This window comes from Protopterus annectens, chromosome 6.part0, assembly GCF_019279795.1.
Source record: "Protopterus annectens isolate FY-2018-M chromosome 6.part0, PAN1.0, whole genome shotgun sequence".
In the NCBI taxonomy this organism is placed as follows: domain Eukaryota; kingdom Metazoa; phylum Chordata; order Ceratodontiformes; family Protopteridae; genus Protopterus; species Protopterus annectens.
Window position 1 is genome coordinate 1,792,931,933 of NC_056737.1, and position 21,039 is coordinate 1,792,952,971.

The 21,039-nt window shown below is 40.8% G+C and overlaps 1 protein-coding gene across 3 annotated transcripts in view; it reads left to right on the forward strand.

Annotated features, from left to right (window-relative positions):
* Positions 1-21,039, forward strand: part of GULP1 (GULP PTB domain containing engulfment adaptor 1) — a 4,195,041-nt gene that overhangs the window by 3,562,360 nt on the left and 611,642 nt on the right. For all 3 annotated transcript variants that reach the window (XM_044075155.1, XM_044075158.1, XM_044075157.1), the window contains exon 15: positions 10,306-10,422. In XM_044075155.1, the coding sequence (XP_043931090.1) occupies positions 10,306-10,422 (117 nt within the window). The remainder of the gene's footprint in view (positions 1-10,305; positions 10,423-21,039) is intronic.

Sequence of the window (21,039 nt, forward strand, 5' to 3'; positions counted from 1 at the left end):
GTTTTGTTCAGCCACATGCTGTTTCTACCCATTTTGACAGCTTTCACTTTGTTGCCTAATTGTGGGTCATACCTCTCATCTTTCCAGCTTTTCACAGAATGTCCAGATTTATGCCTCATATTTTTGATCTTTTTCATAAAATTGTGGTTTTCTGACAAATCACAGGCAAATCATTGAGGGTTGAAGTCAGAAAATAATGGCAGACATTTGAGGTTCAGGCTTCATAGCCTTCAAAAAAATCATGCTAATGCAAAACCTGTTATTCTATCAACTTTCTAAGTTTGTAAGAGCAATATTTAAAAAGTGTCCCTATTTTTTAGCCTTTTTACCCCCATCATTTATGGCTTTGTCCAGTTCTCTTGCTCTAAGAGGTTGAGAGGTATGTTGTGGGGCACTACTTTGCTAAGGGAATTAAATTTTATGGCACAGCTTTCTTTATTACAAGTGAAAAGAAGATGCAAAGACCAACTTTATAATCCAAACTACTCAAAGTTTAGCACATCCTGGCTTTTTAACATAAATCCAGTCTTTGAACATAGTCTTATACTTTTTCCAAAAAACATAAACATTTCCTTAAAATTCATCTCTTTTTAATTAATACATTAGCCCAAAAGCAAGTTATTTGCTGCTTTAATGATCTCCTTCCATATCACTATTACAGTATTTTTTACCAAAGTGATTCCTTGCCAAAGTTAGCCCATTGTCTGACCAGTATACCAAAACTTTAAGATTTTATAGATGCCGTACGTCACATGTATGTTCCCCACTCAAGGCATTGGGCATAAAGGTGATGTATGGATATACATACCTCAGAACTTCTTTGCCACTAGTAAAACTACCATCATTGATCATCAATCTGAATGCGCCTTCTTCTGTACTATCTACTAAGCCATGTTTTAGATAAGTGCCCAATTGGGGGTTTCTTCTTACCTTAATTATTTTTTAAGTATGTGAGTTTACATGTCATCCAGAAAAGGAAAATGTCAGTGTGGGAGGCAGATTCCCCATAAGGATCATCACGAGAAGTGTCTCTTCTATTTGGGTGCTTCTCATGGCTATACACAGTGTTCTGTCTGCCAAGCATTTGTCCCCAAGACCCTACATAGTCATTTCTCCTCCTTGTCCATTTACCAGGAGAACCAACATCTTAAGTTGTTGGTGCAAGGTGCTATGGTGGAATCTTCCCATCCAGAAGGTGAGCAACCTGCCAGAGAAAAAGCCAATATAATCAGGTATGATTCATCTGGTCTCCTGCTTCTCCCAAACATCTCTCTTGAAACTGGTGAAAGCCCAGAGGATTGACAAGTTGTTGTGTCAGATTCCTGTGCCAGGGCCCTGTCAGAAGCTGGCATGGATCTCACTTCTCACATGTCCTCAGAGGCTCTGCAAATATCCACTCCTGTTGTTGAGGTGGAACCTCAGTTGATTATTTCAGATGGACTGAGTGGATGTGATGTAGGGAAATATTGCCACTCCAGCTACCTGGAATTTTGTAAATAATTCTATGTCATTTGTGAATATTGATATAATTTATACAGAACTGTATGTTATCTACTGAGCTAAGATGTATCCACAGTGTACCCTGCCGGAACATAGAAGATTAACCTGAAAAACCTAAGAGTAGTTGAGGTTAAGTTACTTTATAGCTGGGCCATAAACAAAAGATCTCTCAGTTTCAGTTCAGTAGCAGACACAATGTCTAGAGCTAGAAGTTTGTGTATTTTCTTGAAAGAAAAATAATTACTAGGTTTCAAAGGTAAAAGCGTTTTATTGTTTTACAACTTCCAAGATCTGCAAACATCTGGGAGAGATGTATTTTAACACAGATATGTTAAATTCTGTTAGTTTCTGTTTTAGCCTGGGAACTGAAGTCAGGTGACAAAATGTGATGTCATCCAAACTAACCCGGCAGAAATGGTGCCATGTTAACATGATGAAACTTTAGCATAATAGGGAGGCCATGAGTGGATCTGGTGACTGATCTCCTCAGCGAGGCTCGGTCTGACCCCTCATTGGAAGGGGTAGCAATGTCCCAGCAGCTATTCCCTACCCAGGTTTGAGAAATCCGAGCAGTGTTACAGGAGTTTGGGGGCATGTTCAGTGGGAAACCAGGGTGCACCCTCCTGGTTCAACACCATGTGGATACAGGACCTCAAAGTCCTATTAAGCAGGCCCTTATAGGGTGCCTGAAAGAGTCAAACAGACTTTGAGGGAGGCGATACAGGAAATGTTGGAACTACAGCTGGACCATAAACAAAATATGTTATCTCTCAGTTTCAATTCATAACAGACACAATCTCTAGAGCTAGAAGTTTTTGTATTGTTTTGAAAGAGAAATAATTACTAGGTTTCAAATGTAAAAGCGTTTCATTGTTTTACGACTTTCAAGATCTGCAAACCTCTGAGAGATATGAATTTTTAATACAGAGATGTTAAATTCTGTTAATTTCTATTTTAGCCTGGGAAATTGTCAGGTGACAAAAAGTGATGTCATCCAAACTAACCCAGCAGTAAAATGTGATATTAATTTTAGAACTCTCTCATAGAGAGACTGTGCATTTTGTATTTTGTCTTGGACCTAGCAAGAAAATCCGCTCATCATCATCATCTTCACTCACCTTGCTGTAAGTAGGATTTAGGGCATGGTGTCTCTCTTAGATGTAGATAGGAATATAGTAAAGATTAGTTTAGTTGTTTTATGTATTTATTTGAGACTGTCCTGCAATGTTGTTTTAAAATATTTCCTGTGATTTTGAACTCTGAAGTTACTGTGTTGATAGACTGAGTATTGTCTTCTTCTTTTATTATTTATTATTAAATATATTTAAACCTATCTTTGTGGATGATATTTGTGAGACATATTTAAGCTTTTAGTGTACTTCATATGTATTTGGTGACATTGTACAGGCTACTCCTAAATAGCCTTGCAAGTCTTGGTCAGACTACCATTTGGATAATAGTAACATTACATAGTAGGATTGGACACCATTTGTAAGGCCTTATAGTTCATAGGTTCATACTAGGCTATCTGCCCAAGGGCATTTATAAGCCTAGCCCAGAGTTTTATGGCTTTCGCCACCCCTTTAGTTTGGAGGATACTATGCCCATTATTTTGATGTGCCTCTGTCAAGCAGTGACACTGAGATAATCCCTGGGGTATATCTGCGATCTCCCATCCATTGGTCAAGATTTCTCTTGAACAAAGCCAGCGAGGTGCTCTGCCTCACATGTACCGGGATTTTGTTCCACAGCATAGGGAGTCTCTGGGTGATGAATCTGTCCCTCCAGCACGTCCTATTAATAACCGTGTCAAGGTTTAGGTCTCCCGCCCTTGTAGTTCTGAGGGATCTAGATTTTTTGAGGTGAAGCATGTTCATCAATTCTGGGTTGGACATGGCCTTGTATGTCAGGCACAGGTCACCTCTGAGCAGACGGTGGCGACTGAGTAGAGCTGAAGTTCCTTCAGTCGGGCAGCATAGGACATATTTTTGAGACCCTTTATCCTTTTGGTGAGGAACTTTTGGGGCCTTTCCAACTGCTGCAGGTGTCGTGTCAGATACATTCCGAATGGGGCATTGTACTCAATCATTGGTCTGATGAGTGATGAGTACAGGGGGACGATGACTTCCCTTGATCTAGATGTGAATCGCTTCATGATCAGGTGGGCAATGTAGAAGGTCTTCCTAACTACTTTGGTGACGTGAGTGTCAAATGAAAGGTTACTGTCAACCTGGGTACCCAGGTCCCTGATAACCTCTTCTGTGCTTAGTGGGTTGTCACCTATATGGTAGCTAGGGGTAGCCTTGTTTTTCCCGAAGGGTATGACTATGCATTTTATGGCGTTTAACTTTAGGCCATGGCTCTGGCACCAGTTTTCCGTTTCTATAAGACCCTTTTGAAGGATATCTGTGTCAGATGTGTTCTCAACTATGGTGCCCAGTTTGCAGTCATCTGCAAATTTTGTCAGCCATAATCCTCCTGTGTTTGCTTGTACTTCTGAAAAGTAGATGCCGAACAGGAGAGGGCCCAGGACTGAGCCCTGTGGGACACCACTTGTGACAGGCTTTGAGTCTGACATGGCGCCAGCAACTCTGAACCTGTGGGTTCTGTCACTCAGCCAATTTGCAACCCATCTTGTGACGTATGGGTTTACATTTAAGCTGATGAGTTTTTCAATGATACCTGAGTGGGGTATTGTGTCGAAAGCCTTTGCCAGGTTGAGGTAGGCTGTGTGGACTGCCTTTCCCTCATCAATGGCCTTGGTGACTGTTTTGAAAAAGTCAACCAGGTTTAAAAGGCATGATCTGCCCTTGACAAAGCCAAACTGGGTCGGATCCAAAGTCTGCAAGTCTCCTATGTCTTTATTTATGAGTTCCATTATGATCCTCTCCATAGCTTTGCAGATCAAGCTTGTCAAACTGATGGGGCGGTAATTTCCCGGGTCGGTGGAGGCACCGCCTTTGTGAAGTGGGACCACAGTTGCCGTACGCCACTCCTTAGGCACGTATCTTGAGGTGAGGCTAAGATTAAACAGCTGCCCTAACTGCGGGTTTAATTCCTCATTGAGTTCATGGAGCACACATCCTGGGACACCATCTGGTCCCATGGATGCTGTGTTTTTTGCCTTGGAGAGCAGTTCTCACCTGAGCGTTAGAGATGTTTGGGGGGCTATAATTCTCTGGTATAGATATCTCACCTTTTGGGGGGGGGAGAAGTTTGCACTGAACCTGTCAGCCAGTATGTTGGCAATGTCTGTAGGTTCAGTAATTTTTACATCATTTTGAACTAATTCTGAGCATATCTGGGAGTTTCCTCCCAGGTTTCTAACATAGCTAAAGAAGGCCTTATGATTGTCCTTTGAGTCCTTAGCGACTCTTCTCTCAAAATTTGCCTTGGATGATTTTATGAGAGATCTTAGTTTTTTACTTATAATGATCAAGGGTGTTTTCCCTTTTAAGGATTTTGCTCTATCTTGTAGTAGCTTCCTCCTTTTGTTGTAGAGCTTGTTTATGGCTGGGGTCCACCAAACTGGACGCTTGTCTTTGGAACAAAGAGTCTTTGTTTTGTTTGGGATTGCCTGATCCATGCAGTCCTGTAGGTGCTGGTAGAAGGCATTTGTAAGTGATTCAGCGGCTTGAGTAATGGTTTCTGCAGTCTCGGGGGCCTTAAAAGAGACCACACTAGCCTTTAGAAGTGTGAAGTCAGCTTTTGAGAAGTTCTTCACTGTGGTCTTTTTTATCTCAGGTGGGGGCGGGATGTGGACTTCCAGTGAGATTAGTTTATGGTCTGATCTCACCAGTGAAGGGTATACCTCCGGTGTTGAACATTGTGACCCCATGTTCATGATGATGAGATCTAGTATGTTATCTCCTCTTGTGGGGATGGTGACTAGTTGTTCCATGGCATTAGAGTTTATGAACTCTAGGAACCTTTGGGCTAGAGTGTTGGAGCTTGATTAGTGATCCCAGTCTATATTCGGGTAGTTGAAATCACCTAGTATGATGGTGTTTGGAGATACATTTATCCCCTCCAGTGTTTTCAGGAAAGCTATGTGAGGTTCCTGAGATTGAGAGGGTGGCCTGTAACATGCTACAAATTGTAGAGCAGTCTTGCCTATGGTTAATTGCACCTGGATGGTCTCCGATGCATCGTGCGTTGCCACCAACCTTGAGGTGTGGGTGTTCTTGATGAATATAGACACCCCCCCTCCTTTCTTGGTGTTGTCCGGATTTTGGGGCCGGAACGCATGATATGAGGTAAAACCTAATAGTGCCGGGGTGCTCTCAGGAGCCTTGAACCAGGTTTCAGTCACAGCACAGACATCAATGTTCTCCATACTGAGAAGGGCCTCGAGTGCGTGCATTTTGAGGTTGAGACTTCTGGCATTGAGCAGCATTACCCTTAGTTTTTTTCCTTTTTTGTGTTCTAGGGTGGTAGGTTTAGAATTTGAGCCTCGCCTAAAAAAGGCACTATGGGGGTGGCAAGAGCCTTTGCCAATATCCGGAAGCCCAGGGGTGACAGGTGCAAGCCGTCCCTTGCGAAGCAGCGTGGCTTGTCCAGCATGTCATCCCAGGCAGACAGACATTGGATCCCCTTTGAATGACACCAGAGTTTAAGCCAATTATTAAAGCTGATCATCTTGTCACTGTATTGTGGCATCATTCTTGGTGAAGGTAGGATACTGCTCAAGGTCAGGGTTATACCTGCCTGGGCTACATAATCAGAGAGCTCCTCTATGTCTCTTTTCATGTAGTCCAAGGAGGTACGTCTCGGGTCATTCACACCAGTGTGGACAATGACAGAGCCGTACTTGTACCTGCTGTTGAGAGACCTGAGTGCTTGCGTTATGTGGCGGATTCTAGTGCCCGATAGGCAGCTTACTGTGACCTTTTCCTTGTTCAATCTGGTGAGCGGGACATCAGTGTGTCTGACTATGGAGTCACCAATGATGAGTGTGTCTGGCATTGTGTTTGGCCTTAAGGGCTGTGACTGTTTGGCACACTGACTATGTGGTCTATGTGTTGCATGTGTTGTGTCCTGAGGTGGCAGTTGTTTGGGTGTCTGCTTTGGTGGCCTCTGCTGTTTTGGTAGATTTTTGATCAGAGCCTCCGAATATGTCTTTGTGTATTTATGTGTATGATTTGAAGTTGTGATAGTACTATGTGAGACTGGGTTTGTGGTGTGTGTGGTTACCTTCTCCTCCTGTCTGGTCTTACCAGTCCTATGTTGAGAGAGCTCAGCCTCCAGTTTGGCTATATAGTTGCATCTCTCGCATGTATTTGTGTTTTGTGGGAGGAGGAGAGGGTTGTCCGTGTACATGAGACAATTGTAACATTGCCTCAATATTCCCAGATTCACCAGCTGAGCAGGAGAGGACACTAGCAACTGATCCCTCGACATGCTAGAAGGAATAGACAAGGACTTTAAAAGACTCCGGGGGATGTGGGTGGTCGAAAGGGGTTTTTGGCTGGTGGGGTACTATGTATAATAAAAGCGCTATATCAAGTAAAAAAAGTACTTTAGGAGCAAGTGCTAGGCTTTACAGATAGAGAATATTCTATTTAGGAATCAAGTAGAGTTGAGTTTTTTAGATATGGAAAACGCTGGTTAGATCAGCAGTACAGTTCAAGGAAGGCTGTTTTAAGGGAAAATTTGAAGAGTGGACTTTAGGTAGCCCGAATAGTTTAATCTTGATTAACCACCGCTGCTCTTGTGTGCTCCTGTGGCAACTCCGCGCTAAATCGCGCTAAAGCGTGCTTTATAGCAGGGGGCTGGAAATGACCCAAAATGGCCAATGAATTACCCGTTACTGTCTGTAACCACTCCTCTGAGGACAAACAGGCAGCTCAGTACTCCCCACTCTCACTGGTGAGTAAAGAAACATCCCTCTGGCCACACAAGAAAATGGAGGAACACAGGAACCAAATAGAAAGCCCAGGGATCAGCAAAATCTGATCACTGGAACACTAGCTAGGAAAGTTAGGAAAGCAGAAGTATTTTTTTGTTTTTTTTAGTAGCTGAGAAGTAGGGGTTGGTGGCAGTGCAAACTACCTTATGGTCTGTACAGAATGTGGCATAACTAATACACCTGTGCCAGCTTTCCCCAAGTGTGTGTGTTTGTGTGTGTGTGTGTGTGTGTGTGTGCTTGTATATAAAACAAATCTCAAAGTTTGTGTGTGTCAGCTACTTGGGCAGGGACACAAAGCACTGGTTGAACAGAGAGGGTGCATGGAGGTCTTGGCTTGTCCCTTCAGCTGAAATATTAACCCTATAGCTGTGCTAGTGGGGAGTCTTATTGGGGATCTGGAGAAAGAGAGAGAAACTAGCCCCAGAATGACTGTGATCTCTGTTTGCTTTTAAGAGAAATTACACTTTAGCGCCTGTGTACTTGTCATCCTCGCAGTGTGTATGTCCCCCAGCTGTTGCCAGTGGTATGGATTGAGGCTCCTTGGTTACTGGACCAGTGCAGTGGTGTCACAGGGGATACCACAGTTTCTTGTTGGGGAGGAGATTCTTAGTCTGTTGGTTGAGTGTAGGTAAGGGTCTGAACCTCCTAGGGTGTTTAGGGCAGACATCCATCAAAAGAAAAAGCAAAAAAAAAACAAGCATGTTTCTGCTGTTGCTAAGGATCCTCATTGTGAATAGCAGAATTTTACCCAGGGGTTATTTAATGCACCAATGGCCTTAAAGCCTCCCCAAGCAATTTCTCTGCCTGTTCCCCCTTGGTCATTTATACCACTCAAGAGACCCATTGAACAGGACCCCTCTGAAGAGAATTTGGATTCTGGGGAAGAGTCTTTGGCATACTTATCTCTGCTCCCTGCTCCCTTGGTTTATGGCTCTGAGGAATAGGATTATATTAGCCCAAATTCTCTCTTGAAAGGACTCTCCTTTAGGGTTACTATTTCTCGCATGATGGAATATTTTAAATGAGACTGTTATCAGGTTTCTGACATTCAAAAGAGGTGCTATGAACACCTCCTGATGGAGCCCCCTAAGCCCTCTGCTGTGCCTCCAGTCTTAGTTGCCCTTCTAGATACCTTTTCAGCAGCCTTTGTGGCCCTGGATTCTCAATCTCCAGCCCCAAAGAAACTTGATAGATTTTACAAGGTGCCTGATTAGTATAAGTTCCTCTACAAATGTCCTTCTGCTGATCCTTCTGTAGTGTCTGTCTGTTCTGACAACCCCGCTAAAATTTTCTATTAAACCACTTCCTTCAGACAAGGACAGTAGAAGTATGAAACGGCTAGGCAAAAAGGTATATACTGCCACCTTGGCCATTAGTACTATTAATTACCATACCCATATGACCAGGTAGATTTTAGCCCTTCATTCTCAGGCTTCCCAGGCTATCTCAGTCCTCTCTAATTCTGTAGGGAAGGCCTCAGCCCTCTCTTTACTGGGCTATACTTCGCAGGTAGCCTGTCACTCTATTAAATGTAGTTATGATGTGGCTGATGTCTCCTGTAGGGCTGCTGCTTTTGTTTGTGTTTCAGGACATTAGTCCTGATTATATCTCCAGCCTTTTCTCTAATGATATTAAGGCGAAGTTGTTGGATACTCCTCTTGACAATAAGAACCTGTTTGGCTCTGTATCTGCTGAGCTTTTTAAGTCTCTTTAGGATAAAGGTAAGGCCTTGCAGGAATTGAAGTATATTTTTGTGCCTCCTATCCCTAAGTTTCAGAAGAATTATCCATTTAAATCTTGCTTTGTTCACAGACAGCCTCACCCTCTTTATAGAAGTAAGAAGGGTTCTAGGTAGTTTCCTCCTGCTATGTCTATTCAGACTCCTACTTCTGGGAAATCTCATTTTCATGACAAGCCAGGTTCCATCTGGCTGTTGGCTTCTTCTTTTCTTGAGTCAGTTCCCTTATCTCTTTGTCTTTCCTTGTCCCTTTCCAATTGGTTAAGGGTCACTCGAGACTCTTGGGTTCTGTCCATCATCCATCAGGGATACTTCATGGTATGTAATTTCCTTCCTCCTTTTCTGGGCATCCCTCAACCTCCTCAGGAACTACTTTCTTTCCAGAACTAATTCAGGGCCTTTTGGCACAAGACATCATTCAAGCTGTGATCCCTTCCCAGGAGGGGAAGAGACTTTATTCCTGAATGCTTACGGCTTCAAGAAGGAAGGCACCTGGAGACCCATTCTGGTTCTTTTTCAGCTCAGCACTTTTCTGAAGGTCCTTTTCTTTCAGATGTTATCCTTCAAACCCTGTTTCCTTTTGCAGATTTACCATTTCCATGACTTACAGAAGTAGTGTAGGAGACACAGTAGTTCCATCCTATTTAGAAAAAGGATCAACGGAATAAAGCTGTATCAGTGTAACCAAACAAGACAGTAAGTCATTGAAAGTAGAGAGTTTTCAAGTATTGGAAGGGGCTAGCGGGAATAATTTGTGAATATTTATATCAGGATAGATTTGAAAGTGCTAGCCATGCAAAGGAAATATTGATGATAAAAGGCAGATTTGGCAACCGATACATTTGTTTTTCACTTCTGCATCTAATTGAATAAGTTACACTTTTTGTGAGCCTTGCAAAGTGAAATTTCCATACATCATAGAAAAAGTCTTTTCAGTTCTTTTGGAAATTTAGTGGGACAGAAGTGAAAAATCTGCATCCCCTCAAAAATCAGAACAAATTATTGTATGATATCTTAAAACAGCATTACATATTTTCCATACTGCTAATACCATTATTAAAATATGCATTTTATTGGTGTAATCAGTTAAAAAGCTATTATGTACTGATGTTTGTCCACACATTTTACTAATTCTCATACTTTTATTTTCATTTGAAAGGCTGAAGAGATAACCTTAACCATTGGTCAAGCATTTGACTTGGCATACAGGAAGTTTCTAGAATCTGGAGGAAAGGATGTTGAAGCAAGAAAACAAATAGCTGGCTTGCAGAAAAAGGTAATAACCTTGCAAACAAATTGTCAGTTCTGCTTTACAATCACTTTCTCATACCGTAGCTTCTTTTTTGGGCTTCGCCTTACTTTGGAGGACAGCACTGGCTGTTTTATCTTTCTTGCCACTGTCATTTTTAGTTTTGCCTTTTTAAGCTGTTTATGCAATTTATGTATGCAGGCTGTTTCATTTTGTTTGTATAAATAAGACAGGTTTGGAAGCCAAGCCTCCCTTCCGCAAACTTAGGCATCTGCCACTTTACAAGGAGCAAACGACATTTTTTCATTGAGTCAGCCTCTGATATGAAAGGACAAATACATTGTCTTTTACTCTGAATGACAGTGGTTCTAAGTTCAAGAAGTTTAGAGTTCCCCAGAGACTGCATATTTTCTGTACAAAGAACTCTTTACAGTTCTAGTAATTGTTTCAAACATTTATATGAATGAAGGGTAGAAAAATACCTTTAGTTTGATCACTCTGCAGTACTGGATGCACGGTTAGAGACGGAGGGAACTGAGATGAAGTCTGTCCTAAAAAGTGATGAGTCTTTCCTCAGAGGCTGGGTTTCACAAAGAGTTTAGCTTTTCCACAGTGCAGTATACCTGGGAGCGCATGATTGCTATGGGATGCCTAGATGCATCTTTTGTTTGAGTAAAGTAATAGAAATATTTAACTACCAAAGAAAAAGCAAACTAAGGAAGCACAGATGTTCTGTGTTCAAATACATAAATTATGTCAGATGTCAAAATGGCATTGGCAGACTAATTAATGTTGGTGTATTTAATGGGAATACTTTAAAATTGCTTAAACCTCAGCAAGATATTTAATTTCACACTGCATGGAAGGCGGGTAAGGAATTCAAAGTATGTGTGTCTTGCAAACAAAAAACAAAAACTTAGAAGAGACACTAGAAAGTGAAAGTCTCAAGTTCTGGTGACTGTGAGGTACATCAGGAGTACTGTACTTCTTTATGTATGATGTGGAGAGCAGTGTGTCATACTGTGTTTATCCTTGGCATTACACAAGAATGAATAGCCGGCATGAGTCCAGACCCAGAAGGTAGATTCTTCAAATTTGTTCCCAAGTATCTTAACATGTACTTATCAGAGCAGAGGCCAATAGCAGAATGACATGCCAAAAAAAAAAACCAAAAAAAAAAAAAACGGTTATTCCTGTTGAGGGAATCAGATTTACACCAGCATAGAAGTGTGTGTGTGGCAGGTAAAAGACTGAAGGTGGATTTCACAAGATTCATGCACTTTATTTATGCTGACACTTAAGTAAACAAAACTAGAAACTCAGTTATCCTCATCATTACCCCCTTTTTCCCCTTTTGCACATGGGGTCAGGATGTTGTGTCAACTGTCGCCCTCTCTTTGTTTTTAATACCACTGTCCAGCCTTCATTGACACTCATGCTTGACTGTTGCTTGTCTTCTCTCACACAATCCATCCACCTCTTTGCTGGACACATTCATTTCCTCTTGCCTTCTTCCTGTCTGTCCCAAATCATTTTCTCCAGATTGTCTTCTACTTTTCTGCACTTGTACCTGACCCACCATAACCTGTTCTCTTTTATCTTTTCAGCAAATGGAGCTACTTTGGCTTCTGCACTTTTGTCCTCATTTCTTTGTCCCACAGTGCACATCCTACCAGCCATCTCAGGCACTACATCTCCATCACCTCTAACTGCCTCAACTGCTCTGACTTTACTGCTCAGGTTTTTGTACCATACCGTAGTACTGATCGCATCACTGTTTTGTACACCTTACTTTTCAGCTTCTTTGATACTCTTCTGTCAAGTAGCACATCTGACACTCTGTGCCAGTTAGCTGCAGCTCTTCCGAGTCTAGCTTTGACCTCCTTATTCAGACCTGCCTTTTCTCAACCACCATTCGCAGATACTTGAAGCTGTTAACCTGTTGCACTGTTTTCCTTTCTATCTCATTTCTTACCTTCTTCTGATCCCCAGCATTTGCTGCCTTTACTGCTGTCTCATGTGTACTTAATTTTGTCCCCATGTGCCTTCAGTTTTGCATTCCATCCCCCTATCCTTTGTTTACGACAACAGCATGAACAACAATAGGCTCAGAATTGAACCCCGGTGCACACCCACTCACTCTGCAAATCCCTCTGTTAGATTGAACACTGTTTGTACTTGAGTCATTGGGTCCTTGTACATAGCTTGCACTAATTCAACCAGTGTTTCTGGGACTTCAATCCACCACAAGCCTTCCTGCGACATTGTTATATGCTTTGTTCAAGTCTAGGAATGCCCATTTGGACTCTCTCCCCATCTCTAGCTTTGTGTGAACTATCTGTCCACCTGCAAACAGCAGGTCAGTTGTGCTGTGTCCTGATCTGAATCCAAACTTTCCATCTCCCATCTTATTCTCTACTACTGTGCTTATTCATTTATCAGTTACTCTCCACAGAACATTCGTGTAATGTGTCAGGACACGGATGCCTCTTCATTGCCCACAGTTGTGGATGTTCCCTTTGTTCTTGTACACTGTCACTAGTATGTTTATTCAGCAGTTTTCTGAGATATGCCTTTCTCTCCACACTGCTGTGAGTACCATCAGGAGCTATTTCTCCGCTGTCTCACCCAGCATCTTTATCATACCTGTTTAAACTCATCTGAGCCTGCTATTCTCCCTGACTTCATTTTCCATAGTGCTGTTCTTACTTCTTGTATGGTGTGCTCCACCTCTTCTCTCATTATATACTTTGTCTTAGGCAGTAGAGCTTCTGTGGGGTTTTCATCATTCAGAAGCTGCTGGAAGTACTCCTTCCATCTGCGTTTGATGTTCTGTGGACTGGTGAGCAGGTTGTTGCTGGCATCCCTTATGAAGGATATCTGACTATCTTCTTTATCTTTCTGTCTTTGCCTTGCAGCCTGATATAGTTTCTTTGTGCCACCTACTTTGTGTGTCTCTCATGCCTTGGTCTTTGCTATTGCAACTCCTTTCTTAGCTTCTTTGTTAGCCAAACAGTATTCCTTCCTAGCTTGGTCTGTCTTTTTGCATCTCACACCATACTTCTCAACCTCTTAGAACAAGAAATTGCACAAAGCCACAAATAATGAGGGACAAAGGCACAAAAATAGGGACACTTTTTAAATACTGCTCTTACAAACTTAGTTATTTGATAGAATAACAGACTTTGCATTAGCATGAATTTTCTGAAGGATATTATGTCTGAAAATCAAATGTCTGCCATTATTTTCTGGCTTCAGACCTCAATGATTTGCCAGAAATATACAATTTTATGAGAAATGGGCCAAAAATATGAGTCAAAAATCAGGAGAGGTGAGAGCTATCTCTCACACTTTTTCCTGCACTCCTTTTTTCTTGTGATGACTTCCTGGACTTCTGAAGACTTCTGAACTCCAGTGCCAGCTTTCCTTATGTACCTTATTTCCATACCTTGTTCAGCTGCATATCTATTCTGTAGTCCTCACCCATACTGTTTTGAGGCACTGCCATTCTTCTTCAGATTCAACTATTTCCTCCTCTTCTTCTTGAGGCACAATATCCCTAAATAATATCTTGAACTGTTGTGCTTTCTCTAAAGTCAACTTCCAGGTCTTCAGCCTTGTCTGTGTTTACATTAGAGCCTTCTCAACCACTGCTTGCAGCAGTGGTTTATGCTGTAGGCTGACTGTTTCACTGGGAATGAGTTTGTAGTCAATGATTCGCCCTCTGCTGAGAGAGGTAATTGTCTCCATCTTCTTGTGTTACACCCCTTTCTTTCCATATCATCACAGCAGATGTTTCTACTTGGTTGCCCCTACTGTTGTATACTTTATTGTGCCATAATGTGTAGTACAGGCTTCCCAGCTCAAAAGATGTCCTATGCTTTAACTCACATTTTTGAAGTATTTTTTACCTCTTCAGTAATAGTTCCTGTAAAAGTGCAACTTTTTTAAGAAAAACACATTATTTCTGTTTCTTAATTTACTCAAGCCTGAAGTGCATTTTAATATAGCTCCAGTTTAACACTCATAGCTCATTATGGTGTCCTGAACTTTTTTGGGGGTTCAGACTTCTTTAACTAAGTGACTTGCCAATTAAAAATAGGCAGCATTAGAAAGGGCAATGTTTACTAACAAAATGACAGAAAGATTGTTAATATAGGATGTCTTACAGTGGAGAAATGAATCCCTGTTTCCCAGTTAATGTTCATAGTTTCATATTTATGTTCATAAATTCATAACTGAAAGACCTACATGCTGTTGAATGACATGGTGTGAAATACTGTGGTGGGGGACTGTTCATTGCCAATGTCTGTTTATATCAGAGTATACCAGATATGTTGCTAGTAATTATGAAAACAGTCTTTCCATGTATAGTTAATACTTCAAAAACAAAGTGACTTACAAAACTATTGCATTGCTTCAGGTGGAACCTTAGATGGTGCTGAAGAATTCTGACTTTGATATTTGTACTATAACGTGTGCATCTTGATCTATATTGAGTGCTATTTATACTGTTAATTATATAATTAAGAATATGTTTGCATATTTCTGTAAAGACCTCAATAAGCATGCAGTGAGAGTGGAATTATTCTTGTCACATGAAAGCTTATGGCTTCTTAACAAAAGTTTGCTAACAGTATATCTAGGCTGCATAGTTTCCAAGAAATGACAGTTTGAGAAAGAAAAAAAAAGAGTTTGTGTGAATTATTTATATATTATAGTTTTGACAACCGTGCCCTGGCCCAGCAATCAAGGAGCCTCAGTCCACATTACTAACACCAGGGAGGTCGTCTCCTAGAAGAGAGGAAAGGATAACTAATACACACAGTAAAATACAATTTCCCTTAAGTGCACACAGAGATCACAGTCAGTCTGGGGCTGGTTGCTCCCTTGCTCACCAGGTCCCCTATAAGTCGCCCCACTGGCACAGCTGTAGGGTCCAAATCTCAGCCTAGCTGGGCAAGCTAAAATCTCCAGTACCCTCTCTGTCCAAACAGTGCTTTATGTCCCTGCCAAGTAGCTGACACACCACACACACACACACACACACACACACACACACACACACACACACACACACACACACACACACACACACACACTTTGAGATACGTATTTATACAACTTCACAGACACTCCTGGGAAAGGCTGAGGCAGATTCTCCAGCTGTGCCCCTTTACCCAGACCATACGGTAGTAATCTCTGCCACCACCCAGCTAATAGTATCAGCTACTAAAAGGTCCTTAAAAGGGTGTCCAATTATTACTGTGCAATATTATTATCCAATGGTAATGTGACTATTCAGTCTAGGCTTATTGGAAGGGCTTAGACAGTAAACTCTATAAATATATAATGTACTCAAAAGCATACTTTAACTCTACATAAATCAGCCACAGTTAGAAGGTTTTAAAAAATATGTAATAATAAATAATTAAAACACAAGACAAAACTACTATACCACAGAGATATCCCAGAGATCACACAGAAATGTAAAATAATACAGTAGTACAGGTTTGATTTCAAAGAAAAATACCTAATTAATCTTTACTAGCTTTAACTATTCCTACAAGAAATCACATTGCTAAAACTTACATGTGAGTTTAGGCAGATTGCTGAGTTAGATACCCAAGATCAAAATGCTCCCTGTCTCTTGTGAGAAATAGTATTTAAAGATTACGAACAAACATGTCTCTAAGGCTCTCCCAAATTACATTATTTTGACACTTGGTTTTTCCCAGTATTCATATTGCATCATCTTAACACCTGGTCTGTGTTCTCAGACCACAAACTGCATTATTTAGCAATCTAACACCAGCTCAGAAACTTACAACAATATAAGTAATTTCACATGTATATTCTAACAGAAACCAGAGCAATAAAGCACATTCCACATCTAAATCCTGGTAATAAACTTTAGCTTTTAAACAATGGGCGTGAAACATTCATCCATACGCACTGGAGCTGAATTCTAACATGAAAGGGTCACAAAATGCTTCACTGGACCAGTAGAGTGCAATGTTGACACATATGTTGCAGTTCCACATTTCACAATATTCTTTTACACTCAAGAAAACATGCCTGTATTTTACATTTATTTACAAATGCCAGAATTATATATCAAATTCTATTTGACAAGGCTGGCAGCCCGCCCATCTCTCCCCAATTGTCAAAATAGTATTTATGGAAACACTATAAATGCACTATTTCCACCATAATTAATTCTTGTTACTGATAACATTGCAATTTGTACAGGTTTTATAGCTTTTATTGTTCACAAATTATTTACATTTGTTTATCTTATGCTTTTTGGGCATATGAGCTTTTTGGGATATAATATACTAAGGCTTGACCGTACTAAACGAAAGGGTGGTGGAGTAGCAATTCTGTTTAAAAATCACTTCAACATCTCTACCCTGTCTGCCTGTCCAACCCAGGACAGTAAAGTGGAAGCCATCATTACTAAACTCCAACTAAATGCAAAGAAAGCCCTTTACATAATCTGTATGTATATACCTCCTGGCGACAATATACCTATCTTAGAAGACTTTCTTAGTTGGGTTTCCACCAACTACCCCCAGGAAACTATAATTCTTGGTGACTTTAATATAGACTGGAATACCATCAGCACTGACAATCCCACCTCTCACATCAACCTAAATGGTTTCACCCAAACCATTACCTCTACTACAAGGCTTAACAAACCAAGTGAAAAACAAACCATTTTAGACTGGATACTAATAAACAAAGTTAACATCACATACAATGTAGGTACTTTGCCTGATGGACCTCAGTGATCATTGCTTAACCTTTATCACAAGAGAGAAGAATGACTATCCTCACCTCCCTAATATTAGAAATATACGATCTACCAAACACTTTAAAACTGACCTATTTCAAAACGAACTCAGAGCTTGTAACTGGAACCCCTTAAAAATACTTCCACTTAACGAAGCAGTATTATTCTTCAATTCTAATTTTCTTTCCATTCTGAATAAACATGCTCCTGAGCGTACCATTAGAATGAGGTCAAATACAGCCCCATGGCTCTCAAATGAAACTAAGAAACTTATCCTCTCTAAAAACAAGGTTTGGGCCAAATGGAGGTGTCATAGAATGAACTCTGATTTCCTTCATTTTCGTCAACTAAGAAACCTTACCAACAAAGCTATAATAAATGACAAAAGAAAGTTTTACTGTGAACTACAAGAAACCCATTTTAATAAACCAAAACAATTTTGGTCTTCTATCAATAGACTCCTTTCTCCAGGTACAGCCAAAACTCCCTCCCCACTAAATGCTGACCCAGACACCCCTGACCAAACTGCCAATGCTTTTAACTCCTTCTTTACTGAAACCATTCAATCTCTTGCAAGTCAACTGAACACTAATAACTTCTACCCTCCAAATATTCTAGCAAACTCTTCCTACAACTTCTCTCTACAACCTGTCTCTACCTCTTTCATCCACCGACTTATCCTCAAACTGAAACCTTGTACGCCCTCTGCTGACAAGCTTCCCTCCCTTTTTCTGCAAAAGGCTGCCAAAGAAATTGCCTACCCAATAACTATACTTATAAATAGAACCATCCAAGAAGGAACTATCCCTGACATCTGGAAAGTCTCTCATATTATCCCACTACACAAAGGCGGTAACTCTATCGACTATTCTAACTTTAGACCAATTGCACTTCTCTCACCTTTAGCAAAGATTATGGAGAAGTGTATTCATCAACAACTTGTTCAATATCTCTCCCTGCACAATATTATAGCTAACTGTCAACATGGTTTTAGACCCCACCATAGCACCACCACTGCCCTCCTTTCCTTTGTTGATACTATCAACAGCAATCGCAATAATAACCTTTTCTCTTCCGCACTATTCATCGACCTTTCAAAAGCTTTTGACATGGTTAACCACTCTTCTTTAATTAATATTCTGGAATCCCTCTCATTTGACAAACTTTCCATAAAATGGTTTAGTTCATATCTCTGCAACAGACAACAAGCCGTTCTTTGGGACAACCACATCTCCTCCTTATTGCCCATTTCTATTGGAGTCTCTCAGGGCTCTATTCTTGGCCCACTTCTCTTCTCCCTCTTTATTAATGATCTCCACTCTGTTATTCCACTAGCCACCTGCATTCAATATGCTGACGACTCCACAATTATTTGTTCAGCAACCTCATCTTCTGACCTAATCATACTAACCCAAACTATCTTCAACACAGTAGAAACATGGTTTACTAGACGATACCTCCTCCTTAATGCTAAAAAAACTAAACTTCTCCTCTTCACCCCCACCACTCGTACCTCCCCACTACATTTTACCATCCTGTCTAACAACAATACTGTCATCTCTCCAGACTCTACAACTAAACTGCTTGGAATAACCATTGATAACAATCTCTCTTCTGATCAACACATCAACAACACCATCAAATGTGTAAACAGAAAAATGGGATCTTTATACCGGATCAAACCATTTCTCACCCCATCAGCTAGAGCTACTATTGCCCACTCCCATCTTATATCCACTCTCTTTTATGCCTCTCCTATCTTCACTAACCTCAAGAAATCTAACCTAAACAAACTAGCAACTTGCTACAACAACATTGCCCGCTTCACCACTGGCAACCGCTTCAGAACCCATCACTGCCTTAATTTGAAACTTCTAGGCTGGCTAGAACTACAAAACTATCTTACACTCACACAACTCTCTATTGCCCACAAAATTTTGTACCAACCTGATAACACCCCCTATTCTTTCACAGCTTTTACCCCGTTATAACAATCTTACCTCCCTTCGCTCCTCTTCTAAACTCTTGACCAAACCCATAAAAGCTCACAACTTAGCTGGTGACTCACTATTCACTAATACCACAGGCTGAGTATGGAATTTACTACCTAGGGATATAACACTAATCACATCCCTACCCCTCTTCAAACAACAAATCAAACTGTACTTCCAAAATCACTGGCTTTGCTCATGTAGTACACCTGACTAACTTCTCTCCCCCCTCTCCTGACCTTTAACTTCACCTTGTGCTTTATATCTAGCATATACCTTTCCTTTCCCTTGAAGTCACTCTATGTTCTGACCTATTTCTCTTACCTCTCCCATATCCTCATGTTTGTCTTTCTTTTTCTCTCATCTCTTGACTTCTATCTCTTCCCTATCTTCTCACATTACTTTTTTCCTCACCAAGTTTATTATTATCCATTTGTATTTGTTTTATTACTAATGTTGTCTTACTTTTATTCTTTGTGTTTATTAATAGTATGTCTCATTGTTATGTTCTATGTGGAGCTTTTCTCCCCGGGCCTCTACTGAAAATGGAAATATATCCAGCTAGACTAGCCCGGTCAACAAATGTAAAATAAATAAATAAATAAAATTTTTAAGTTGACTTTTCAGAAAATGTCTTGGAATGCTCTGGACTGCAACAATGTGTGCAGGCTGCTAGAGGTATGACATTGCACACTAAATATGTATTAACAAGCCAGTGTCACCACCCTCCCTGCATATATCCCTCCAACGCTCAACTCAGTACTCTTCAGGGGGTCTTTGTTAAAACAACAAAAACTGAAAATATTGAATGCTTGGATGAGCGAAAACGCAGGTAAGTGACGTCAATATTGTGAGATTGCGGTACAGTGAAGTTCGGTAAATTTGCCCTTTCCTCACTGTAATGTGATCTCGGAGTTGGAATATATTTTTAAGGGGGGGTGTGGGGGCACAACCCCCTACAGTAGTGATTTCAATTATATGCATTTTCGCTCATCCAAGCATTCAGTATTTTCAGTTTTCGTTGTTTTGATATAGACCCCTATTCAGGATGGGTAATCGAAACCTGATAGCCCATTTGTAATGGCAATCATGACACCTGGTAAACAACCTCAAATTGTTTGCATTGTGGAGTCTATGAAAATATTTTATTAAATAATCTGTGGTTTTGTCGCCAAATGCCTTTGTCAGCTATAATGTATAGTCTATATCAAGTGAGTTAAATAACAAAATCATAAATATGTAAGCAAGCATCCCCTTAATCAATGAAAAGAAAAGAAATTCAAAATAAACTTAATCAGGACACTTTTCCAAATAATTTGAAAATAACAACTGAGAATCAACCCCGCATGAGAATCTAACTCATACAATACTTTTCGGCCATGTAACCAGGACCGAAACACCAAAGGTGGAGGTGTGTCCATATTCATTAAGGATATACACACCTCCAGGCTAGTTGCTCAGCATAATGCATCCGAGGTTATCCAAGTGCAACTAACTTTGGGCAAAACTGCAATCCAAATTGTAGCTTGCTACAGATCTCCCACAGTGCCCCAGGATTCCCACTCCTCTTTTCTTGATGTACTGGAAACTATTAGGGTTCAACCAAACACCCTAATAATGGGTGACTTCAACTACCCCACCATTAACTGGGAAAACTACTCATGTAACAACTCCTTAGTGCAACGCTTTCTGGAATTCATAAACTCCAGTTCCCTAGATCAACTTATCCACACCCCCACCAGGGGCAACAACAACCTAGACCTAGTCATTACCAACATGAGTGACCAGTTTTCCACACCTGAAGTCAACTCCTCTTTGGTCCGATCTGACCATAAGCTTATCACCCTTGATAGCCAC